The sequence below is a fragment of the Canis lupus genome, chromosome 24, assembly GCF_048164855.1.
Source record: "Canis lupus baileyi chromosome 24, mCanLup2.hap1, whole genome shotgun sequence".
In the NCBI taxonomy this organism is placed as follows: Eukaryota; Metazoa; Chordata; class Mammalia; order Carnivora; family Canidae; genus Canis; species Canis lupus.
The window spans coordinates 45599666-45626626 of NC_132861.1; the positions used below are offsets into that span (position 1 = coordinate 45599666).

At 39.2% G+C, this 26961-nt stretch overlaps 1 protein-coding gene across 9 annotated transcripts in view; it reads left to right on the plus strand.

Annotated features, from left to right (window-relative positions):
* The window catches only part of DIS3L2 (DIS3 like 3'-5' exoribonuclease 2), a 346723-nt gene that overhangs the window by 49027 nt on the left and 270735 nt on the right, over nt 1–26961 (plus strand). For all 9 annotated transcript variants that reach the window (XR_012016729.1, XM_072796677.1, XM_072796673.1 and 6 more), the window contains 4 exons: nt 39–181; nt 701–858; nt 9560–9613; nt 20664–20765. Coding sequence is in view for 8 of the 9 variants with exons in the window: in XM_072796677.1 (XP_072652778.1) it covers nt 136–181; nt 701–858; nt 9560–9613; nt 20664–20765 (360 nt within the window). In the remaining variant the exon portion in view is untranslated. The remainder of the gene's footprint in view (nt 1–38; nt 182–700; nt 859–9559; nt 9614–20663; nt 20766–26961) is intronic.

Here is a 26961-nt window from a genome sequence, read left to right on the forward strand (position 1 = left end):
TAACTGCTAGTCAGTCATCTATTTCTCTTTGGTTTCAGATAGTGACAACCAAGCGATTCAAGGCAGGAAGAAGTCTGAGCTGAGCAGTAGAGGACCCCCTGGATCTGGAGAGAAGAGGCAACCTTGGAACCAGTAATGACTGACTGCAGGCTGAACCTCCGGCCCCTGGGGACCCCCAGAGGTAGCAAAAGGAAAATGGAGTCTATTCTAGCAACTGGAGACCTGAAATAAAATAACTGGAATGGAAGCGCAGGGCAGGTCTTAGGACTGAGGGGCACTGTAATTCTTTTGGTGACCTGTTAAATATTCTTCCATATTATTTATTCTAAAATTAAGTGTGGTTTCTTATTGTCTTATTCTTATATTGAGTACAGTTGTTTAGTCTCCTCCAGAAAAGAGACAATCTTTAATTCTTATTTTATAAAGTTTGTGTCTATAAACAGCAAAGCACATAGAACCCATTATTCAAATTATGTTCCATGCATGTTGTGGTGCTGATTTAAAACTTAAGTCTCATCTGCGTACATTTTATTCATGGTTCCTTACCCATTCTTTCTTTTTTTGTGACTATTTAAAGTCATTATCAGAGCATTTCATTCTTTTATTGGTCTTTCTACATAAATAAAGGTTAAATATCTCCAGTTTAAAAATACAGAGATTTTTTTTGAGGAAAGAGTTGATTGCTGCCTCCTGTTCCTAGGTGTGTCCTCTGTAGCTGGCCCACATGGTGTTGGTGCTTCGCCAGGTGACAAAAAGTCGAAGAACAAGTCTGCACGAGGGAAGAAAAAGAGCGTATTTGAAACCTACATGTCCAAGGAGGATGTCTCAGAAGGCTTGAAGAGAGGAACACTCATCCAGGTGCTTAAAACATACTAGGCATCTATTCCTTGACTATGTGGAATCAGAAGTAATCTATTGCTCATTAAATTGCATATTGCTCTGCATTGTATACTCGAGGGAAATGGTGAGTGAACAGGCACAGGGCTTCCTACTTCTGACACCTACAGTGCAGTGTGGAAAGCACCACAGACAGACAGACAAAGTGCTCTAAGATTTGAGTGGATGGAGCCATTACTTCCAATTAGGGTTGTCTAGGAATGTTTTATTGGAAGGGATATATTTGGTCATGAGTTGGCCCAGTTGGAACAAATGAAGATAAGAGAAAGCACTTTATGGACAGAGAAACCAGTGTGTGCTACTAAGACAGAAGTGGGAAATAGGATTTGGTTGTAAGGAACATTGATAGTTCAGTTGGTCTAGAGCACTTGGATACTAAATGATGGAGATTAGAGTTGAACAGGAAATAGTAAACAGCAGACAATATTTATCAAGTGCTTTATAGTTTACAAAATACTTTTACAAACTGGGTCAATGGTTTGGCTCAGCAGATGTTTGTTGAGCATCCACTGTGAGCTGGGAACAGTTCATACTGAGGAGTGTGCTGTCTGGGTGCTCTTGAAATGAAGGCAGGTGAAGCTGGCTTTCTGTTCTTTGAACTCCCAACCCAGTTTAGGCAGGCAGTCATATGAATGGATGCTTTGGGGATAAATGGTAAGTTCTCAAATAAAAATGTTACTGAGGTGTATGGGAGCATGTTGGGGGGAATTGGGAGACTGGAGGAGGTGACTTCTTGGTGCATATTGAAGGAAAGCTAGTTGGGGCCTAGTACATGAGTGATAACATGTGTGAGGAGGTATGGAGAGGTAGTGGCACCAATGAAAACATGTCTTGGAAAACAGTGTGGAGTAAGGCAGCATAGATCTCCTTAGGCATGAAACATGAGGCAGGAAGTAGGTAAGGAGACAGAGAGTGAGGCAGGGGCACATATTCTTTGAATTAAGTCTATTTTATAATTATTGGATTGGTATATAGAGGCATTGCCATGTGTTACCTGGCTCCCTTGAAAATGTTGGTTGTGTTCCATTCTGAATGCATTCTTTCATTTTTCTCATTCTGAGAGCCCAGCTCCTATATTTGTGGTTTTGGCTAAAGATCCAGCCAGTGAACAGATACTGTCCACTTTTCTTCCTCCTCCTCCTCCTCCTCCTCTTCTTCCTCTTCTTCCTCTTCTTCTTCCTCTTCTTCTTCTTCTTCTTTTTCTTCTTTCTTTCTTTCTTTCTTTCTTTCTTTCTTTCTTTCTTTCTTTCTTCTTCTCTTTCTTCTTTCTTCTTCCTTTCTTCTTCTTTCTTCTTCTTCATTTTATTTATTTATTCATGAGAGATACTGAGAGAGAAGCAGAGACATAGGCAGAGGGAGAAGCAGGCTCCCTCTGGGGAGCCTGATACGGGACTAGATCCCAGGACCCTGAGATCATGACCTGAGCCAAAGGCAGATGCTCAACCACTGAGCCACCCAGGTGTCCCTCTTCTTTTCCTTCTTAATCCCTTTTCTGTATTTACCTGTGGTCAAGAACACATATGATTAATGTAGCCTCTTTTTTTTGGCCCCCTTCATCCTTCCCCTGCCCTTACCCTGTATCCCTGCCACCTCTGCCAACCACCAGTATGTATCTCTGAGCTTGTGTGGTTTTTCTTTTTTTTTTAAGATTCCACATATAAGGGACCCAACAGTATTTGTCTTTCTCTGTTTGACCTGTTTCATTTAGCATAATGTCTTTGAGATCCATCCAGTGGTTACAAATGGCAAGATATCATCCTTTTTTTTTCTTTTTTATCATGGAGTAATATTCCATTGTGTGTGTATGTATGTATACTCTACAATTTCTTTATTCCTCCATCACTGGACATTTAGGTTGTTTTCATAACTTGTCTATTATAAATAATGCTGCAGTGAACATGGGTTGCACATATCTTTTTGTGTTAGTGTTTTGTTTTTGTTTTTGTTTTTTAAAGATTTATTTATTCATTCATTCAGAGAGAGCGAAGAGAGAGGCAGAGACACAGGCAGAGGGAGAAGCAGGCTCCATGCAGGAAGCCCGATGTGGGACTCGATCCGGGGTCTCCAGGATCACACCCCAGGCTGCAAGCGGCGCTAAACCGCTGCGCCACCGGGGCTGCCCTGTGTTAGTGTTTTTATTGACTCTTGAATGGAAAATTTTTTAACAAACGAGTTGATCTTTCTGATTTTAGAGGTACTATAGGCCTTTTTATTTATTTATTTATTTTTAAATTTTTCTTCAAAAATTTATTTTCCAAAAAAAAAATTATTTTCCTTTTTATTTATTTATTATTATTTTTTACTTCCCTTGGATTTCTTTGATGAGCCCTCTCTTAGGAGACTTGAAGCTGAATTTGGACATTTGTCCCCTCATTAATCCATTCATTTGCCATTTATCGTTCAATCTACATACTGAGCTCCCATTTTATCTACAAATTTCTTGGCCCTCATCTTGTTTCATGTTTGAGGACCACTTGTGCCTTTCCCATTTTCATCTCCTGCCACTCTTCTTCAGGTACATGCTGCTCTATCCATCCTAATCTTTAAGACTTCCTGTAAAAACTCTGCTCTTTGATTTTTCTATGACTTTGTACACAGTGTTCCTAGTGTTTGGAATGCTTTCTCTTATTATCTTGATGTAATTGTGCTTGAACTTTAAGTCCCTACCTAAATGTTACCCCCTTTGAGAAGCCTTATTTTAATTCTTCCAGCAGAATTGGCCGTGACTACTTTCTGGGAGCTGACTTTGTTGTTTACCCTTTATTCTAAACTTATTAACATTTCTTGGTATTTATGTTTCCTCAAATAGACCATTCACTTTCTTGTGGGTAGGATTGTATCTTATTCCCACAAATTAGCCCAGTATGTGGAATTTGATGGATGCATAATCAGTTTATATTGAATAAATATTTATTTACTGAGTGAATAAAGGATCAAGGTACTGTCTTTTGAAGAGGGGTGAGGGAAACTCTGTTATGACTTGGAAGAAAAATTGCTTATAATTTTAATTATAGAATTTATAGAGATAAGAGGAGGAAAATATCCTGGAATGATAAAGCTTTTGCTCCTTTCTATTAATGTTTGCTTTTGAAGCAACTCTTTGCTGATATTAAAAAACAAAAAGCTGATCAATATAACAACTTTCTTTCCCAGGAGTTTGTAAGTGATTCCTCCTGGCTTGTGACATCATGAGACTCTGCAGCCAGAGCCTCCCCCCACAGATGAGAACAGTTGTTCTTTGCAGATGGGGAGAGGAATGGGTTCCAGATATGAGGTCACCGTGTGAAATATACAACACTGTAAATAAGATTTTCATAGACAGGGAAACAGAGTCCATCTGCTTTCTGCTTTCTGATATGAACTTTATGTGTGCAGGCCTTGATGGATAAGATAAAAAGCTAGACAAGAAAAGCTATTTAAATGCTGTTGGAGAAAATTAAACTTATTAGATATACTTGTATTTGTTAACTTTTACATTCAAATTTAAGTATATCGTGACATCTCTTTTTTCTCCCTATCCAGAGAAGAAACTTTTATTGAGAGATATTAAGATATTAAGGAGATGTTTTAAAAATAGGAGTAGAATAAACTTTTTATTATTTATTTATTATTTATTTTGTTTTCAATACTTTGAACAATAATTTGACATTTCATTGGTGTTTTGCCCTAAATGGGCATGAGGAGTCCACAGTGACCAAAGGAATCTCTTTCCTGACAGCAGTAACACAAGATCATATACACGTAATTTTGAAAAAAATTTTTCTTGTAGACAAGCTCTCATGTCATACATACATCCTTTCTCCATAGCTACGGTATAGGAGATTGGTATAGAAGGTGTGGGAAAAAATGAAAGTATGGAATAAACAGGCCTGGAGGGGACTCAGGTTTGAGGTGATGACCAGAATGACATAGGTATGATGGTAGAATTGGCTGGTTTCCTCATCTCAGATGATGCTTTGACTGAAAATGCCCCAGAGCAGCTTGAGGCATGATGTCAGAGGTCCCCCTAAAACAGAATACTGGTGTAAAGTTGTTATTGGACCTTACAAGAATTCCTAGTCTAAGGAAGACAAGACAGGATGTGGGTTAGTTTCTCGGACCTTCACCATTTGTTGAGAGTGAAATCAACTGGGGAACATTTGCATATGAATTAGAAGAATAGAGGTGACATTATATTGGACTGCCCAGCCATTTAGAAGCACAGATGATCTTCATAACATTACTGGCTGGGGCTGGTGGAACGGCTTCAACTCTGTAGACACACTCTAATTAGCTCATGTTTCTTGACTGCCTACTAAATGCCAGGCATATACCAGTGAGTGAGATAGGTAATTCACTGGGAGAGACGGGCAAATAATCAGAGACATAAAGAGGAAATTATAGCATGTGCTGAGTACTCCTAGGGAAATAAGAAAGATGAGAAAGAAGAATTAGAGAGAGCCATTTTACATGAAGGTGGTTAGGCTGCTCTGAGCAGGTGATTTCTTTTTTTTTTTTTTTTTTTTTTGAGCAGGTGATTTCTGAGCAGAGATCTGAAAGATGGAAATGAGCCAGCTATCAGGAGAATTAGGCAAAGAACATTATAGGTAGAGAGACCAGCTAGTGGAAAAATGGCAGGCAGAAACAGGCTTGGTGTTTTTGAGGAACATGAAGGAAGCTGTTGGACATAGTGAGCAAAGGGAATTACGATATCGGAATAAGCTGGAGAGGCAGGCAGCTGCCACAGCTAGGCTATGTGGGAGAGTTGGACTTTGTTAAAACTAAAGGGTTTCGGTAGGGAGAGGGCATGATGTATTTTATGCTTTAAAAACATCTCTTAGTTAGTAGTTATGAGGTGAATAGACTTGAGTGGAAGTTGGGTCGTCATGTAGAAGGCCATTACAGTAAACTGGGCAAGGAAAGAAGGGTGGTAGCAGTGAGGATGGCAGGGAGTGGATGGCTGTGGAGCCGGAACTGGCAGGAAGCTGATGGCTTAACTGTGAAGGTGAGGCAAAGGGAGGAATAAAGTAGGACTCCTAAGTTTTGAGTTGAGCCACTAGATTGATGATGTTACCATTAGCTGAAACAGGAAAGACAGAGGGCTGGAAGGTGGTGCTGGAGTGGTGGGGGAAGGGAGCAGATGGCATAAATGAGCAAAGAGGCCCTGGTGATGACTGTGGCAAACAGAAGCAGTCTGAGGCAGTTATGCGTGAGGATGCTGGAACCAGACTGCTAGGTTTGAATGTGGTGTGGAAGTGGGCACCTCTTGATTTCTCAGTGTTCTCCTTTGTAAAAGGGAGGACAGTAGAACCTACCTCATAGAATTGATTTGAGGGTTAAATTAGTTGATGGATATAAAGCTCTTAAAACAGTGAGTAACATGTAGTATACTTATATAAGTGTTATTTGAGATTTTTTTATTGCTATAAGGGAAGCGTTTATGATTCAACTCAGGTGGTTGCTGCTATGGAGGGTTAGCTGGTTTTTCAAGAAAATGTGGAAATACATTTATGTGTGAAATTCCTTTGCTTTAAGTATTCTCAAACATCCTGTAAGCCAAATAAAACATGTTTGTGATTGCCAAGCTAGGCTAATTAGCCCAGTTGTGTGGTATTTTTCTATAGTAACATTCAGCCCCTTGGGTGTAGGCATGAAGAAGGCAGATAGGTGGGGCTAACCGAGAGTGGGGGCTGGCTAGTTGAATAGAAGAGGGCAAGTGGACCCAGGACTCATGGTTTGCAAGGGCAGGAGGTAATGACAGGCCCTGGCAACTAGGTGGCTAAGCAAGGGACTAAACATAGTGTGGGGACAGAATGTGGTCAGATCCATGGGTTAGAAGTCTTAGTGAAGACAAAGAATTGCTGAAGTGGGGTCTTAAGTGAGATGGAAGGATAGAAGATCATAAAGTGTGATATCTGAGTTTTTATATTTGGAATTGGTATCATTAGCAATGATGCCAAGAGATGGTAGTGAACATGGGGTACAGTGGTTAGGGTGGGTGGAGGAAGAGCTGGTTAGAGTGACTGACTAGGGCTGTATGGTCAACCATATGGATACAAAGTTCCATAAGTGTTTATAGAAATGGGGGTACAGAGGAAGACAGTGACCAATGAATCAAAGCATTAGTGAATCAGGATAATCAAAGGGTTTGAAGATGATAGCACTGAGGAGGTATAGCAGGAGCTAATGATATGATCTTCAAAAGATCTGGATTTTAATCAAGAATGGAGGAAAAGGGGCACGAATGGCTTAGTTGGTTAGGCATCTGCCTTTGGCTCAGGTCATGATCTCAGGGTCCTGGGATTGAACCCTGCATCGGGCTCCCTACTCAGCAGAGAACCTGCTTCTCCCTCTCCCCTCTGCCTATTGCTCCCCCTTCTTATGCTCTCTGTCAAATAAATAAAATCTTAGGAAGAAATAAGAATGGAGGAAAAAAAATAATTTTGAAGCTACAGAGGGGAAACAGTTTGGGAAACGTTCTCCGGTCCTTCAGGCACGTGGCATAGGAAAGATAAAATAGACTCTCTGAGAGCACTTCAAGGGAAGTGATCATATCAGGGGACAGCCAGGTTTCAGTTAAGTCAAGGAGCATTCACAGAGGAGATGAGCATGGAGAAGCCTCACTGATCGAGTTCCAGGCCTTGGAAAGGGTGAGGAGGAAGATGAGTGATGAGGGATTGGGGTAGATTAGGTGATGGTCATAAAAATATGGAAATGAAAGTCCTGTACTTTTGCAGGTGAGTAAGACAAAACCTTGCTGGAAGTCTCTTTTAGTTAAAAGACCGTTTCTTGACCTGCTTTACTGACAGCTTCTTTCATCAGGGTGTGGGGTGGACTCTGGTCTACTGTGGAATTCTGTTAGAGTTTCTTTTCTTCAGTGCGATCTGCCCTCTCAAGGGAGATTCCTGAGTTCCTCTCTACGTGCTCTGTACCGAAAGGCCTTTTCACAGCAGAGGGCCTTCTTACCTCTCTGCTTCTTCAGGTAGTAACTGTTCAGTGGGCTGGAAGGGATTATAGAAGAGTAGCAATTCAGGGGGAGAAACAAAACAAACCTTAGGTCAGAAAGCAGTGTTTGGAATCAGAAAATGAATTTTTTAAAAATTTAATTCAAATGAATTGACTTGATTTACTTGGAGCATCTTCCCTTCACTAGATACTGTGTTCTAGTGGAGAGCACCCCATCGTGTCCCCATCGCTTAGCGTAGTGCCTGCCATGCTAGTCTTTAGGAAATTTTGTTGAGTCGATACAAATGTAGGATAAATGTAATAAGCTTTTTGTTTCCCTTCCCTCGACAATAAACAGCTGTCCTGGAAGTGAAATTGCAGTGACATTCATGAAAAGGGTCCGGCCTCAGGGAGCTTTGCCATCCTTGTCCCCTCCCCACCCTTACCCTAAGCAGAGTTCCAGTACGGTGGGAGAGTATTTGTCCTTTGAAGCTCTCTTGCTTATGTGGGGTTCTTTACCCGTATTTCCCTTCTAATTTGTTTGCCAGTTTTTCTCCTCCATCAGGACCAGGTCAGACACTGTCTGTGGAGACTTTCCTGGTGTCCCCAGCTGAAAGTCTGCTGTACCCTCACAGCATCCTTTGTATTTTCCCTCGTAAACAAGGACTGAGCTTGATCCTCACTCTCTCTCCACATTGTCTCAGGGTCTTGAATACAGTATTCAATAAATCTTAAATTAAATGTAGTTGGGATGTTAACAATAGTATAAACTATTGCATGGAAATTTGTAATTTTAAACATGGTACACATTGAAGGGGGGAACTAGTTTCTTCTTTATACCCTCACTTAGTTTGTTAATTAATGTATCTTTGAATCTTTCAACATTTTAGGGGGGAAGTGTTATTTAAAACACTTTCTCAAGACACCCTTTGAGTCTGGCTCTTAGGAAAATAACTGCCTGTCTCCATGTGTTCCAGTGGCCTTCAAACGCAGCTGGAACCTTGGGAGGGTGACAGCTTCCTGCAAGAGCCTAAAATACTGAACCGCTATTGAAGACGGCCCCCACCTGCACCCCTGTGCGTAAATAGAAGCAGACCCTGATTTGGTGCTGGAATAACATGAAGCTGAAGGCAGACTGGGTGGCCTGGCTGCCGGAGCCAGGACTCCCATTTACATTAAGAGCTGGTTCTGGACCATTTTGAATTATTGACTCATTCAGCTCTGCAGAAGAGCCAGAGTAAAAAATATGCATCTGGTCTCTCAAGGTTAAGTATCCAGGTTGGAAATCAACCTGTATCACTTTGAAAACTGTCACAGAAACAAGCAGCTATGGAAAGATCTCAGTGAATAAAAAAAGGCCGTTATGTAGTGGGATGTAATCCCCACATAATCTTGTTCTTAAAATGAAGGTTAAAATGTGAAGCCTAGCACATGGGGGCACATAAAATCCCCATGGTTGTCGCTTTCCTACTCCATGCCAAGCTCTGTTCCTTCTCACCTCTGCGTGTTCATAGCAAGGTGCCAGTGTGGGTTCTGTTTCTGATGGAAACCTGTGTTACATCAATATAAATCATGTTTCATGCATTTAATGAGTAGTTCTCATATGCCTAAATTGTTTTCGAGATTGAGCTGTTTAATTAATTTAAAAACTTTTATTAGAGAATAACATATGTATGGAAAACCTGTAAGTGTATATAACTAGTTAAATTTTCACAGATTTTATTTTTTTATTTTAAAGGGTGTATTGAGAATTAATCCAAAGAAGTTTCATGAAGCCTTCATTCCTTCCCCGGTAAGTTCAGTAACTTTATAATAAACTTAATGTCACATTTAATTTTTTAGATGTGCTCTGAAACTGAAATATATATTCTAACTAAAAAGTAGAGTAGTAAAACAAAATCGAGGATGGGCAAGGATTTGTTACAAATTTAAATAAGCAAAATTTGCCTTTGGTTAACAGCCCCTTTTGCCAGTCTTAAACTCATGCTGCAAGTGAAGGGGACGGCATTTGTTACTAGGGCTGCAGAGAGCAGCTGAGCCCACATGACACCCACCAGTTCTTGCAGTTGGACGTTCTGGGTTTATAGCTTCAAGGGATTTATGGTTTTTTCCACTAATTTAAGTTAATCTTTCCCAAACAAATAAGCTATCTACTTTCGATCTACTGCATGAGCTAATCTGCAAATTTGTCCAAAAAAAATGTGTAATGCTTTTTTCTTTTGGTCTGAGTTTCTCACTTCACTTTTCTGCAGGTGATAGGACTTGGTATAAGGCTCTTCACCATTGGATCTTTATATCCTTTCTTCTGTTCATGACTCATTTTACCAGGCCTTCTCATTTAAGGGAAGTTCACTCCGACATGTAGTTAGCAGGAGGTCTTTGGATAAGGCTTGATTGTGCAAAGCTAGGGGAGCAATATTCTTGAATTCCTGATGTGACTTTTCCAGGCTGCCATAAATAGGATAGCCATAAAATTAAGATGTTTTAACTGTGGAAGAGAGCACAGGAATAAACCTGAGCTTATTGATGAGGAAATGGAATACGTATATATATTTCAGTTAACATATTTCAAGATGTTAAATGGTAAGTTTAGTGAGAATACAAGTTCAGTCATGTGCTTCCCAGGTGGTGGTGGTGTTAAAATAACCTTAAGGACCTATTCTCAAGCTTTTTTTAGTTCTTTTTTTCCCCTTGTCCTACAGAAGCCAAGGATTCACATTTGTATCTCAAGTTCCATCTTACCCATTGGATTAGAGAAAAAGTATCACTGATGTGTCACCTTGTTCTCTCTGAATCCTATTCTGTTCCTGTGATGGGAATATGCTATGTATTCTTACCCTGGTACTTTGTTCAACTGAAGGTCAGCTTTGAGGCAGTGACTTAGCCTTAGGAGCAGTTTTATCATTCTGGGGAAGCATAGTTCACATAGTGGTTGGTTCCCGATGTTGCTTTATAAGGTGAAAATCACATTCGGTAATCATAAGAATTACCCATGAAAATTTCTTAGGAGTATGCCATGTTAGAGATAGATCATCTCTCAGTAAGTCCAGCATAACTAACATTTTCTCTACTTTAGAAAGAATAACCGTTTCTTCATTGGCATGCCAGTTGAGGGAGCTCGATTATAATAGGGGCCCTGTGTATGAAAAACATGGGTTGTTAAGTATGAGAATCATAGCCAGTGGAGTAAGGAATTCATCTTGAGACACACCTGGGTGCTGAGAGGATTACAAAGTCTCCCATCAGTGTACACTGAAGTTTCCTTTCATTGATTGGAATGTTAAGGGGAACTACATAGAGCATTTTGAAAATTTTACTGCTTGCTTGCTTTCTTCCCTGAGAACATGGTATTGAATTTCCCTAAGTTATATCCCTGTTAGGCTGGTTCCTGACAAGTGTGGGGCCTAGGACAAGGGTACAAATGGAGGTACACATACTTTATTTTTATTTTTTATTTTTTTTGAGGCACACATACTTTATATTAAATATTTAGAAGTTATTAGGTAAAATATATTCATGACAAATAAAATATATTTCTTGTCAGATGTACCTCTGTGTACCTGGGTTCGCATGTAGAACTATTAGACTCCTTGGAGCTCTATCCTGAACTGTGGCCCGCATGCAGAGGGTCTGCCTCTGGCCTGCTCCTCTTCCCCTCCCAATCCTGGCTTTCTGTCCCCTCTTTGCTGTCTCCACTGTGCACCCCTCTCCTCCCATTCATTGAGGGCCCTTGCATGCACCTACATGAGCATCTTATCCCACATGTCCAAATTCTGTCCACATGCCTTAGAAATGCCTGCCCTTTGGCCACTTGTCAAGTCCAATGGGTGCCACCATTGGCTGTGGTCTTCCCGCAGGCTAGCAGACCTGGGAAAAATGCCGTGGATGTGGGTTTGGGGCTCATGATCCCAGGGATGCACATCCTTTTGGCCCTGAGAGCTCTTTACCTATGGGGAGAAGTGTGACTGAAGAAGGGCCAGAGTAAAGGTCCTCTAGAATGTAGGGCCTAGTTAGGTTCCTGTAAGTTAAAGTGATATGATTTGAATGTGCAAATAATGTGTTGTCATAGTTTAATTTGCCTATAATAGTTAAAGGAAGTTAAGCAAAAGTTACTGATGTTTCAAAGATTTTATTTATTTATTCATGAGAGATACACAGAGAAAGACAGACACAGGCTGAGGGAGAAGTAGGCGCCCTGCAAACAGCCTGATGTGGGACTTGATCCTGGATTCCGGGATCATGCCCTGGGCCAAAGGCAGATGCTCAACCGCTGAGCCACCCAGGCATCCCGAGTTACTGATGTTTCAAAAGCCCAAATTGTTCTCCTACTTGAAATTATATTCCTGGCATGTCCTATTAAGAGTCTTTTAGACACTTGTGATATTAGGATTGGCTTGTTTTTTTGCCCCTTATTCTCCTATTTGGCCACTGATGGAGTAGTAATATTGTCTCAGAGGGAGAAAAAAAATGCTAAATGATTCACCTCTAAGAAACTAAGAACTGACTATAAAAGCACTATCAAGGCCCAGTTGTAAGTTTTGGTTGTACATACTAGGACAATCCTGCATTCTGTTTTTGTGGGTGTTTTGGTAATTTTCAGTGTTTAGAGGCATTCCAGAAAGCTCTGAGGAAGGAGATAGTAGAGGCAATAAATTATACATAGATAAATCCCACAACCACCACTGGTCTGGATTTATGAGCATACATAGCTCATGTCCATGTCAGGTGTGAACTGGTATGAACTGCAAAAATGCTCACAGGTGGACTAGGAGTAGATTATCAGAACCAGGGTCTGAATGTTCCCTGTTCCCTGTCTTAGCAGGGAGAGTAAAGAGAGGAATTGTTCAAAGAAGATGTAGCCTTTGCTCTGACAATAGGAAATTAAAAAGTTTTTGTAAAACTTTTGTAAAATTGGGGGTGGATTAGATTGTCTGATATTCCTTATAACTTTAAAATTCTAAATTCTTACTTAAAATTTTAAAGTTTCGGGCAGCCTGGGTGGCTCAGCGGTTTAGCACCTGCCTTTGGCCTGGGGCATGATCCTGGGGACCCGGGATCGAGTCCCGTGTCCGCCTTCCTGGGTGGAGCCTGCTTCTCCCTCTACCTATGTCTCTGCCTCTCTCTCTCTTTCTCTGTGTGTGTCTCTAATGAATAAAAAAATAAAATCTTAAAAAAAAAATTCTAAAGTTTCTGGAGAGACAAGAGTAGACTACATTTGATTATTTAGGTTCTTACTCTAAAAACAGTTGTGAATTTACACAATGTCATTTGCTATGTTAAAATATCTACTGAAGAGGCTAACAACAGTGAATTCATCATCACTTTGTTATTTTAAAAAAGTATTTCGTCTTGGGGGATGCTGACTTAGGTTCATTATAATTGGAAGTGATAGAAAGTTGATTTTCATTCTCTTTTGACAAAGCCAAGTCACTTATATGTGTACCTGCGAGTCTCCTAGGGTTCTCAGTAAAAGTAAGATACAGAGTTAGAATAAAACCATTTGACTTTGAAGCAAACCAAGAGCAATTAATATTATTGAGATAGCTTTTTATGCTGTCTGGGGATAGGATAAAGAGGAGAAATGGACCAGATATAGATATTTGACTTTTTACAAAAAGCATGGACTCCATTCTGAATTATGTTGGTACAAGAAGTTTTATAACTTTTTTTGTGCATTTTGTCATGGGAGGCACCCTTTGAACGTCTGTGGAGTTTATTTGGTCCAAAGGGAGCTATTCCATCGATAGAGAATGCTTTTGGGTTGTCCTCCCCACTCCAAAACCTCCCAAGTATTTAGTTAGATTACCCTCAGATCCCATTATATTTCTGCTAGGTTGGTTCATTATCTATTTTCTTTTTTTTTCCTATTCTTTCTGGTGGATAGAGTTAATCATTGACATTCAAATAAAGAGCTGAACTCTTTGGCTTTTATTTTATTTTATTTTATTTTATTTTATTTTATTTTATTTTATTTTATTTTATTTTAATTAATTTATTTTTTACTCTTTGGCCTTTAAAAGTGGGTGTGTCTGAGTGGCTCAGTCAGCTAAGCATTTGCCTTCAACTCAGGTCATGATCTCAGGGTCCTGGGATGGAGCCCTGCATTGGGCTCCCTGCGCACTGGGGAGCCTGCTTCTCTCTCTCCCTTGGCCTGCTGCTCTGCCTACTTGTGCGCATGTGTGCTCTCTCTCTCTGTGCGCCAAATAAATAAGAACATCTTTAAAAAAAACATCTTTAATACTGAGTTGTTCCCAAGTTTATGGTCTTTAAAATAAGAGATTCTGCAAAAGATTCATATGTCTATTGGCCATTTGTATGTCTACAGAAAGAATCCAGTAAGAGCTGAGCAGTGACGCAATACTTGGATATTTGTGTATTACCTGAGGTTCAACTCAGCCCTGCTTTTCTTGGTTTCTTGGGATGGGAATGTGACAATACCAGTCACATTCATCTTAAATCTCTGAGCTGTCTGGGAGTGGTGTACCTGATTATGAGAGAGGCATTTCATTTTGTGTGTTTTGACCACATGATCATGCATTGGGATGTCCTCCAAATAGCTCTTTCTTCATTCTGGGGAAGTTGGAGAGACCCTGTTGCTACATAAATTGCAGAAGGCAGCGATTGATGATAATGTGCCACCCTGCAGTTGTTCACATTTTATTTAGTGGTTGTCTCTTCCTTATTTCTCTGAGAAGCTCAACATGAGTTCAACTACAGTGACTTTCTCTTTGTGGCTAACACAGTACTGTACCTCAGGAACTAGGGTGGGTCAGGTTTGACAACATGTGCAGGCCATAGCTGTCAGCCCATGGTTAGGGTGGAAATTGAACAGAAAAACTGTTCTAAAAGAGCTCTCATGATTTGTAATCAGAAACTATAAAAAATGCTGAATGTCTAAAGTCCCATTTTTGGTGCTGGTGGGGCAGGTTTGGTGAATTTGGAATGCTAATTTTAACTGAAATGTTATAGTATTCACCTTTAGTCTCTTGACTGTTAAGTCTTACCTATATCAAGTGTCCCTAATAGAAAATTTTTGGTGGTGGTTTTCTAAGCCTTGTTTGCTCTTACTTCCTTTAAGAAAAAGGAACATTTTATTTATCTCTTATTTTTTGAAAAGAGGCATGGAATATAAAACTTTGGAAGGATAAGAATATATATATGCATGTTTGTTGATAAAACATTTTGAGAATGCTTAATTTTTCCATGGATCCTTCTGTCTTTCCTGTTTCAGTGTTTTTGCAAAGTAATTTGACTTAATAGGAAGATTCTGGCCTCTGTTTAAGTTTAGCAGTTGATACTTGAGTTCAGTAGGGTTACATCTGCTTAAAGTAGGTCATTATTATTTTCTTAACCAATACACTGTTTTAAAAAAATTAAATTCAGTTAATTAACACATAATCTATTATTAGCTTGAGAGGTAGAGGCCAGTGATTCATCAGCCTTATATAACATCCTGTGCTCATTACATCATGTGCTCTCCTTCATGCCCATCACCCAGTTATGGTATCCCCCCATCCACATTCCTTCCAGCCACCCTAGTTTGTTTCCTATGGTTAAGCGTCTCTTGTGGTTTGTCTCCTCTCTGATTTCATCATTTTATTTTTTTCCTCCCTTGCCCTATGATCCTCTGTTTGTTTCTTAAATTCAACATATGTGTGAGATCATATGATAATTGTCATTCTCTGACTGATTTCGCTTAGCATAATACTCTCTAGTTCCATCCACGTTGTTGCAAATGGCAACATTTCATTTTTTTCGAAGGCTGAGTAGTATTTCATTGTGTGTGTGTGTGTGTGTGTGTGTGTGTGTAATATACACCACATCTTTATGCATTCACCTTTGAATGGACATCTGGGCTCCTTCCATAGTTTGGCTATTGTGGACATTGCTGCTGTAAGCATTGGGGTGCAGGTATCCCTTTGGATCACTACATTTGTATCTTTGGGCTAAATCCCTAGTAGTGCAATTGCTAGGTCATAGGGTTAAGTCTCCTTTTTTGGTGGGGTCTTTATCTAGTTTTGGGATCGAGGTAATGGTGGCATCATAGAAAGAGTTTGGAAGTTTTCCTTCCGCTTCTATTTTTTGAAACAGCTTCAGAAGAATAGTTATTAATTCTTCTTTAAATGTTTGGGAGAATTCCCCTGGGAAGCCTTTCGGCCCTGGACTCTTGCTTGTTGGGAGATTTTTGATTACCATTTCAATTTCCTTGCTAGTTATGGGTATGTTCAGGTTTTTCTATTTCTTCCTGTTTCAAGCTTTGATGATTTATATGTCTCTAGGAATGTATCTGTTTCTTCCAGATTGCCCAATTTGTTGGCATATAGTTGCTCGTAATGTGTTCTTATAATTGTATTTCTTCAGTGTTGGTTGTGATCTCTCCTCTTTCATTCATGATTTTATTTATTTGAGTCCTTTCTCTTCATTTTGATAAGTTTGGCCAGTAGTTTATTGATCTTCTTGATCCTTTCAAAGAACTAGCTCCTAGTTTTCATTGATCTGTTCCACTGTTCTTTTGGTTTTTGTTTCATTGATTTCTGCTTTAATCTTTATTAATTATCTTCTTCTGCTGGGGTTAGGCTTTATTTGCTGTTCCTTCTCCGGGTGCTTTAGGTATAAGGTTAGGTTGTGTATTTGAGACCTTTCTTGTTTCTTGAGGAAGGCTTGTATTGCTGTCTACTTCCCTCTTAGGACTACTTTTGATGCATCCCAAAGGTTTTGAACAGTTGTGTTTTCATTTTCATTTGTTTCTATGAATTTTTTTAAAGTCTCCTTTAATTTCCTGGTTGACCCATTCATTCTTTAGTAGGACACTTTTTAGCCTTCGTGTGTTTGAGTTCTTTCCAAATTTCCTCTTGTGATTGAATTCCAGTTTCAAAGCATTGTGGTCTGAAAATATGCAGGGAATGATCCAAATTTTTGGTACCACTTGAGACTTGATTTGTGACCTACTATATGATCTATTCTGGAGAATGTTCTGTGCACACTCGAGAAGAATTTAGGATGGAATGCTCTGAATATGTCTGTGAAGTCTGTCTGGTCCAGTGTGTCATTCAGAGCCCTCGTTTCTTTATTAATCTTCTGCTTAGATTATCTTTGCATTGGAGTAAATAGGGTGTTAGTTAAGTCCCCTACTATTATTTTATTATAGATGTGTTTCTTTAATTTTGTTATTAATTAGTTTATATAATTGGCTGCTCCCATATTAGGGGAATGAATATTTACAATTGTTAGATCTTCTTGTTGGGTAGACCTTTTAATTATGATATAGTGTCCTTCCTCATCTCTTATTAGTCTTTGGTTTAAAATCTAATTTGTCTGATATAAAGATTGCCACCTCAGCTTTCTTTTGATGTTCATTGACATGATAAATGGTTTTCCATCCCCCCTCTTTAAATCTGGAGGTATCTTTGGGTCTAAAGTGAATCTCTGTAGGCAACATATTGATGAGTCTTGCTTTTTAATCCAGTCTGATATCCTGTGTCTTTTGATTGGGGGCACTTAGTCCATTTACATTCAGGGTGATTATTGAAAGATATAAATTTAGTGCCATTGTATTACTTGTAAAGTTACTGTTTCTGTAAATTGTCTCTGTTCCGTTCTGGTCTGTGTTCCTTTTAGGTTCTCTCTTTGCTTAGAGGATCCTTCTTAATATTTCTTTCAGAGCTGGTTTAGTGATCACACAGTCTTTCAGTTTCTGTTTGTTCTCCTATTTTGAATGGCATCCTAGCTGGATAAAGTGTTCTTGGCTGCGTATTTTTCTCATTTAGCATTCTGAATGTATCATGTGAGTCCTTTCTGGCCTGCCAGGTCTCTGTGGGTAAGTTTGCTGCCAGTCTGATGTTTCTATCCTTGTAGGTTATGGGCCTCTTGTTCTGAGCTGCTTTCAATATTTTCTCTTTGATTCTGAGATTTGCAAGTTTCTCTTCTATATGTTGAGGTGTTGGACTATTTTTATTAACTTTGAGGGGCGTTCTCTGTGTCCCCTGGACTTGAATGTCTGTTTCCTTCCCCAGATTAGGGAATTTCTCTGCTATAATTTGGTCCAATATACCTTCTGTTCCCCCCCCCCTTCCTCTTCTTATGGGATTCCAGTTATTTTAATATTGTTTCACTTTATCATATCACTTATCTCTTGAACTCTCTCCCCTCACGATCCAGTAGTTGTTTACCTTTTTCTCAGCTTTTTTATTCTGCATCATTTTGCCTTCTGTATCACTAATTTTCTCTTCTGCTTCATTTATCCTAGCCATTAGAGCCTCCATTTTTGATTGCATCTCATTAATCGCCTTTTTGATTTTGACTTGATTAGTTTTTAGTTCTTTTGTTTCTCCAGAAAGGGATTTTGTAGTGTCTTCTATGCTTTTTTTTTTTTTTTCAAGCCCAGCTAGTATCTTTATAATTGTTATTCTGAATTCTAGTTCTGACATCTTACTTATGTCCATACTGATTAGGTCTCTGGCGATCAGTACTGCTTCTTGGTCTTTTTTTCTTTTTTTCAGGTGAGTTTTTCCATTTTGTCATTCTGTTCAGAGAATAGATGACTGACAGAACAAAATACTAAAATGGCAACAATGACCCCAGAGAAATATACATTAACCAATTCAGAAGAAAGCCAAAACTGGAAAATAAAAATAAAAAAATATAATCAGACAGGTGGACAGAACAGAACAATACACTGGATCCTGTGTATATTTTGGTCTCTGTGTTAGAAAATTAGATCCCAAAAATGTAAAGAAAGAAAAGCTTATATATGTACAAATATAAAATTAAATACAATGAAAGGATAGAATATAACTAAAAATGAAAATTAAAAGACACACACACAGAAAGGAAATATAAACAGATATGTGAACAGAACAGAGCAATACACTATATCCTGAGTGTATTTTTTTGGTTTATTAGAAGAAACTGCATCTCAAAATTGTAAAGAAAGAAAAATTTATATATATGCAAAAATGCTATTTAACATGTTGAAAAGATAGAATGTAACTGAGAAAATAAAAATTAAAAAAAATCTAAAAAAAGTTGATAAAATAAATTCATTGAAAAAGGAAAGAGAAAAAAATTAAAATTGAAAGACTAAAGAATTGTGGGAAAAAACCACGAATTCTATATGCTATATTCCCCTAGTGCTGGAGGTTTGCAGTTCTCAATGATTAGTCAACTTGGTTTTGGATGAATGTACTTTTTGATCTTCTGGTGGAGGGACCTTTTTGCCTGATTCTTAGGCATCTTTGCCCTGGTGGAATTGTACCGCCCTTGACAGGGGGCCAGGCTAACTAACTGCTTGGAAGGCAGCTATGCTCCACTATACCAACAACGCACTAATCTGTTTGGGATTGCTCAATGTGGCTTTTGTTCCCTGAAGGCTTTCCCCTCTGCTTTAGAGGATGAAAGTGAAAATGGTGGCTTCCCAATCTTCAGCTAGGAGCCCCACTCCTTAATGCCCCCTCAGAGAAAAGCAGCCAATCACTCCTGTCTCTGTGGTCTCTGTCTGCACTCCATACTCACCCAACCTGTGACTGAGCATTTCTATTTCAGGCATGCAACTTCATTTTGAGTCTTCAAACCCTGCAGACTTCTGCAGCTTGCATCCATGACGCTCCACCTCGGGGAGGGAGGGGGCGGTTCTTGTCGTTGTTCTGCTGCTTGCTGGGCCCCTCTTTGGGGAGTGGTTGCACAGGACATGCTGTGGTTTCTGGTTTCTGGTAACCCCGAGCTGAGAGCCCACTCCTGGGTTCACCAATTGCAGCCAGCTTCCCTGCTCAGATGCCTAGGAACTCTGCCACACTTAGGCACCCTCAGTCTTCCTGTGTGACCCCAAAGATCCTGAGACTAAACTGTCCCTAAAGTGGATTATTTGTAAGCATGTGATTGAGGTTGAAGGTGTCCATGCCTTGTGTTCATGGTGGGGAGTTTACCCTGCTCCTTAGTCAGAGAGGTGGAAGAGTGTGAGAATGCTTCATGAGTCTCCTGTCCCTTTCCTTTTCTTCTTTGCCTTCTACTTAGGTCTCCATAAAAGCAACCACAGTTTGCTTTCTCTGTCATTTTCTTGGCAGGAGGAGCATAATTTTGCTGGTTTCTTCCTTAGAGAACTCAAATCCTGGAGCTAGTTGCTGTTCTTGTCTTCAGTTGGTGTTCTTGGGGGATTATATTTTGTTCTTCTGTTTTCTTGCAAACCTTCTATGTTTTACCCTTCTTTTATACTTAAAAATCAGTGTACAAAAGGTATCATCATGCTTTATTTTATTTAAAACAAGAAAGGATAACTTACTCCTTTCTCATTTCAGTTATGGAAACATGTAATCTCAGTTTTTTGCTTTATATATTTTTGTTTGTTTTTGGTCTGCTTGTAGGAGATTTTCTCTTATGTTTTTGAAATTTTTAAAAATATTCTGCTCTCTGTGTGTGTCTCATGAATAAATAAATAAAAATCTTTAAAATAAAAAAAAATATTCTGTTAACCTGCTCTTTTGTGTTCATTCCCATTTCTATAAGGCCCAAAGAGACTGATTGCCCTCTCTTTTTGAGTTAGTGGACAGATTGTAGAGTCTACAGTTTTTAAACTGAGGAAATAGGGATGCCTGGGTGGCTTAGCGGTTTAGTGCCTGCATTTGGCCCAGGTGTGATCCTGAAGTCCCGAGATCGAGTCCCGCATTGGGCTCCCTGCTTGGAGCCTGCTTCTCCCTCTGCCTGTATCTCTGCCTCTCTCTTTCTCTCTCTCTCTCTCTCTCTCTCTGTCTTTCCCTCATGAATAAATAAAATCTTTACAAAAAAAAAAGGGGGAAATAATTTTTGGTTCCAGGCCTTGGTAAACTGACTATTTTCTCTCTCCAACCTAGGATGGTGATCGAGACATTTTTATCGATGGGGTTGTTGCTCGTAATAGAGCCTTGAATGGGGATCTGGTGGTCGTGAAGCTCCTTCCAGAGGAACAGTGGAAGGTGAGTTAAATTTTCCTTTTCTAATAATAGATGACTCAGGGCCTTTTTATTCTGTGGTGCATCCATGAGACATCATAAACTGGAGTAGTCATAGACTGCTGAGGTCCTGTGGTTGCCTCAGAAGTAGGCCATGCAATGCTTAGAACTTAGAAGCATCTGGCTGGCAGACATCTAATGATTTGAGTTGTTCTCCTCGCTCCCTCCCTGTGATCTGTCTTCCCTGTCATATGCCTTGCACTGATTTCTGATAATTTTTAGGATAGAAGAAAAGCTTGCAGGGCACATTCAAACTATATGTAATATTTCCTCACATTAATGGTGGGCAAACTAGAAAGACAAAGCCATAGGCATGGTGGCAGTGTTTGCACATTCTTGCTGCCTCTATGGGAAAATTCAGCCAACACATACCTAGTTCTGTAAGTTACAGTTTGGTGATTGGGCTTCCCTTGGCAGAAAAAAATAGACTCTGTCTTTTTATAATACAGAGATCTGGTGGCAGACGAAAATGTTTTTAACATGAGAATATGCTGGGTTTCAGTCTCCATATATGTTTGACAATTGAAAAGAAAGATGTGGTTTTTGACTGTTGTTTTAAATAAAGGTTGGGCACTGGAAAGATTCATAGTAGCAGTTTCTTTGAATTTTCATGTAGAACTGGCAACTTGTGTGTCCAAGTCTAGATTTTTCTTTATAGCATTTCTTCATTTCTTTTATTTTATTTGGCTCAATTCACTGGTATTGAGGAATATAGTGTTGTCTTCAGTGAGTGGTACTATAGGATTAATAGAGTGGGCTTTTAGGCTAGGCTCCTTGGGTTTGAATTCCATTTCTGCCACTTACCTGTATAACCTCAGTTGAATTATATAACCTCTCTGTGCCTCAAATGCCTCACCTGTAAAATGGAATAATCATAGTACCAACTTTATAGGTTTGTCATGAAGATTAAATGAGAATACATGTAAAAATCTTAGAATGGTGCCTGACCCATGGTAGCAGCTCAAGCAATGTCAGTTTTTATTGTTAGCTTTTATAGAAATGGGGAAAATACTACCTTATCTCAGAGGTTTGTCCAGATGTAAATTTGCTTTTATCTGATAAAGCTAGAGTAACTGTTAGACCTATGTGCCAGGGATTTGTAGGGTGTAGGGATGTTAATAATGATCAAGATAGACATCACTCTTGCCCTCATGGAGCTCTTAGTCTGAGGGAGTGCATGTAGGAAGAGACAGATACTAATCACACACAAATTTAAAGATAATTATTATTAATGCCATGAAGTTAAGTACAGAGTGTTTTATGAATCAATTTCTAGCCTCGATTCCCCCAGTGCACCCCCAGTTGCTGACAGTTGTGGTTATATCCTCCCTTGATTCTGAAAAGTGCAGCTAAGGGTTGGTTCCAGGTCCTAGTAATGTTTATTGATTTAGGACATTTACTCTTTTCTGGAAAGCAGCATCTAGCACAGTGTTGATGAGATCTAAGAAGATAAGAGGAGTACATTAGGGCCTGGTCAAACTAAAGAGGTATCCCTAGAAGTCATTTGAGGGAGTAAAGAGGCAGAATTAGAGTGAAGATGATCCAAAGAAGGAACAAGAAAGATGGTGGTTTCCTTTAACTTAAGGAGTGAGAATGGGTAGAATAGAAAAAAATAGAAGAGTAATTACAAATTGGTGATTCTAGAGCTGACCAGAGCAGGTGCAAGGTGTTGACAGGTTGAAGAATAATAGAGAGCATATATTACAGCACCTGTTGAGCTCTACAGAGGTGAATGAGGTTGATTCTAAAAGAGCAAGACTGGAGCACTTGGGAGCTCAGTTGGTTGTGTCTGACTCCTGCTCAGGTCATGATCCTGGGGGCCTGCTCAGCGGGGAATCTGCTTCACCTTCTCCCTCTGCCCTTCTCCCCACTCGTGCACACTTTCTCTCAGATGGATAGATAAAACCTTTGGCAAAAAAAAGAGCAAGGTCGCCCTTTCACGAAGATGGCGCCGAAGGTGAAGAAGGAAGCCCCTGCCCCTCCCAAAGCCGAAGCCAAAGCAAAGGCTTTGAAAGCTAAGAAAGCGGTGCTGAAAGGCGTGCACAGTCACAAAAAAAAGAAAATCCGCACGTCACCTACATTCCGACGACCCAAGACCCTGCGTCTCCGAAGGCAGCCCAAATATCCTCGAAAGAGCGCCCCCAGGAGAAACAAGCTTGATCACTATGCCATCATCAAGTTCCCCTTAACTACTGAGTCAGCCATGAAGAAAATAGAAGACAACAACACACTTGTGTTCATTGTGGATGTCAAGGCCAATAAGCACCAGATCAAACAGGCTGTGAAGAAGCTCTATGACATTGATGTGGCCAAGGTCAACACCTTGATCAGGCCTGATGGAGAGAAGAAAGCATATGTTCGACTGGCTCCTGACTATGATGCTTTGGATGTTGCCAACAAAATTGGGATCATCTAAACTGAGTCCAGCCGGCTATAAATCTAAATATAAATTTTTTCACCATAAAAAAAAAAAAAAAAAAAAAAAAGAGCAAGGTCAAGTTGCCTGGCATCCTTCCTACCTTGGCTATGGCAGGGGATGGCTAAAAAACCCAAGCATATCAATAAACAAATCAGTTACATTATTTTCCTTGTTCTTCACTCCATTTGTATTTAAGACCAGCAAGCACAGCCTTTTCTGGTATTGTCAGATACACCCTAGCTTTGGACAGAAAGATGAGGGTAGTTTGGAGGTGAAGGTGTTTGTTGTCAAGTTGTAGAAGGACAGTGTAAGACTTGGGCATTCTTATTTCTGCTTTGGTGCCTTTGCTTCTAGACAAAAACCTATACCTCCTTGAGACTTAACACAGCAAAGTTGTGTTTTTTCCCAAGAGGCCTAAGTTTGTGATTTTGTAATTGCTAGGTCACTGGAGCTAGTTAAGTAGATAAAAATTTACTGAAATTCTTGTAGTGTTCCCACAGTCAATATTACACATTGACATAGCTTGTTGTTCTATTTTACAGTTAATATCTAAAGGCAGAAGAGATTAAGGGCCAGATGGGAGTTTTAAGCCAGGGAGTGACATGGTCTTATTTAGCCAAAAATCACTCTGGCTGCTATTTGGAGATTGGAATGCAGTGGGGGCAGTTATGCATTGGCATGACTAGTCAGGAGGCATATACTGGGTCATGATAGTATAGATGGAGAGAAGTAGGGATACATTTTGTGAGTAGAGCTGATGGGACTTGAATATGGATATGAGGAGTAGGGTGAGTGAAAGGGAGGAATCAAGGATTAAGATTCTAGTTTAAGCAAAATGAGTATGATATCATTAATTAAAATGAGGAATAGTAGGGAAGAACATGTTTGGGTGCAAAAATTATGAGTTCTGCTTGGCTATGTTAAGTTTTAATTTCTTTTCAGACATGTTAATAGAGATGCTGAGAATATATGGAGGCCTAGATGGTTCATTACTCATAAATTCTACTAAACATTTAAGGAAGAAATAATCCCAAGTCTACACAAATGCTTTCAGAAAATGCAAGAGGAGGAAATCTTTTTCAACTCCTCCTATGAAGGCAGCATTGCCTTAATATCAAAAGTAGGAAAAGACATTAGAAGAAAGCTATAGGCCAGTACTCCTCACAAACATAGTTTAAAAAGTCCTCAACAAATTTTAGCAAATAAAATCCAGCAACAGGGATCCCTGGGTGGTGCAGTGGTTTGGCACCTACCTTTGGCCCAGGGTGCGCGATCCTGGAGACCCGGGATCGAATCCCACATCGGGCTCCCGGTGCATGGAGCCTGCTTCTCTCTCTGCCTGTGTCTCTGCCTCTCTCTCTCTCTGTCTGTGACTATAATAAATAAATACATAAAAAAAAATCCAGCAACATATTATATTAAAAGGATAATACAACATGGGAAAATGGGGTTTATCTCAAGAATGCAAAGTTGGTTTAATATTTGAAAAGCAATCTGCTGTAATTCACTGTATTAACTGACTAATAATAACACTATATTTCAGTCAAATGTCATCATTTTAATAGATGCAGAAAATGTGATTGACAAAAGTCCACAATCATTCATAATAAAAACAGCAAATAGAAATAAAAGATTCCTCAGTCTGGCAAAGCACGTCTAGGAGATATTTATAACTAACACCATTCTTAGTAAGGTGAAAGACTAAGTGGTTTTCCTTCAATATTGGGAATGGGGTAAAAATGTCCCTTCTCATCCCTGGATATTCTAGCCAGTACAATAAGGCAATAGAAAAAAAAAAAAAGCATTCAGATTGGAAAGGAAGAGGTAAAACTGTCTTTATTCTTAGACCATATGATTTTCTAAGACCATATGATAATCCTAAGGAATCTACTAGAATCCTAGGAATCTACTGTTAGAACTAATAAGTGAGATTAGCAAGGTTGAAGGACAGAAGTTTGATATAAAAAAAATTAATTGTACTTCTACATATTATCAAAGAGCAATTGGAAATTAAAAACATTAAAGTATCTTTTTAGTAGAATCAAAATTATGATATACTTAGGGAAAAATTTGACCAAAGATGTGTAAGACGTGCACACTACAACTGTAAACCTCCTGGGAAAAATTACATAAGACCTCAATAAATGGTGAGAAATACCATGCTCATGATTTTAAAAATTTTTTATTATTTTTAAAAGATTCTATTGATTGATTCATGAGAGACACAGAGAGAGAGGCAAAGAAATAGGCAGAGGGAGAGGCAGGCTCCCTGCAGGGAGCCTGATGCGGGACTCAATCCCAAGACCCCAGGATCACTCCCTGAGCCAAAGGCAGGCGCTCAACCACTGAGCCACCCAGGCGTCCCCATGCTCATGAATTAAAAGACTCAGTATTGTTAAGATGACCGTTCTGTTCAGATTGATCTATATATTAAACCCAATCCCAAAGAAAATAATAGCAGACTTCTTTATAGAAATTAACAAACTGATTTTAAGATTTATATAATTATGCAAAGGCCTTAGGATAACCAAAACAAAGAACAAAATTGGAGGCTGCATATTACCTGATTTCAAGACTTACTATAAAGCTCTGGTAATCAAGACTGTGTGGTAAGACTGTGTTAAGATAGACCTATAGATCAATGGAAGAGTAGAGACTCCTATACAGACCCAGGCATGTGTGGTTAATTGATTTTCTACAAAGGTGCCAATGTAATTCAGTGGAGGAAAAGATGTTTTTAAATATGTGCTATTTCAATTGTGCAGCCATATGAAAAATAAAACTTTGACCCTTACTTTGTATGGTATATGGAAATTAACTTGAAATAGATTGTAGATATTTTGAACTTTCTTTTTTAAAAATTTTTATTTATTTATGATAGTCACATAGAGAGAGAGAGAAAGGCAGAGACATAGGCAGAGGGAGAAGCATGCTCCACGCACCGGGAGCCTGACGTGGGATTCGATCCCGGGTCTCCAGGATCGCGCCCTGGGCCAAAGGCAGGTGCTAAACCGCTGCGCCACCCAGGGATCCCTATTTTGAACTTTCTATAAGAAAAAGAGGGGAAAATTTTAGTGATCTTAGATTTGACAAATATTTCTTAAATATGAAACATAAAAGAAAAGTCAATAAATTTGACTTGGGCAAAATTGTAAACTTTTGCTCTTCATTAAACACTTGCAAAAAGGCAAGCCACAGACTAGGAGAAAATATTTGCAAAACATTTATCTGACCAAAGACTTTTATCTAGACCATAAAGAACTCTTTTAATTCTGTAACAGACAGCCTATTTAAAAACTGTATTAAAGATTTGAAGAGATACTTAGTAAATGAGATATATAGATGGCAAATAAGTGTAGGAAAAGATACTTGATGTAATCAGTCATTAAGGAAATACAAATTAAAAGCACAAGATAGAACTATTAAAATTGCTAGAATGGCAAACGTTCAAAATATTAACCAAAACCATTGTTGGCAAGGATACAGAGCAACTAGAACCCTCATACACTGCTGGGGGGAATATAAAATGGTACAGTCACTTTGGAACACAGTTTGGCAATTACTTAAAAAGTTAAGCACACACCTAACATGATCCATCCCTTCTAGTCCTGTATATTTACATTAGGGAAATGAAGGCATTTGTCTGCATGAAGACTTATATAGTCATTCAAAGCCACTTTTTTTGAATAGCCCCAAACTAGAAATAGCACACATGTCCATCAGCATGAAAACCAATTTTGC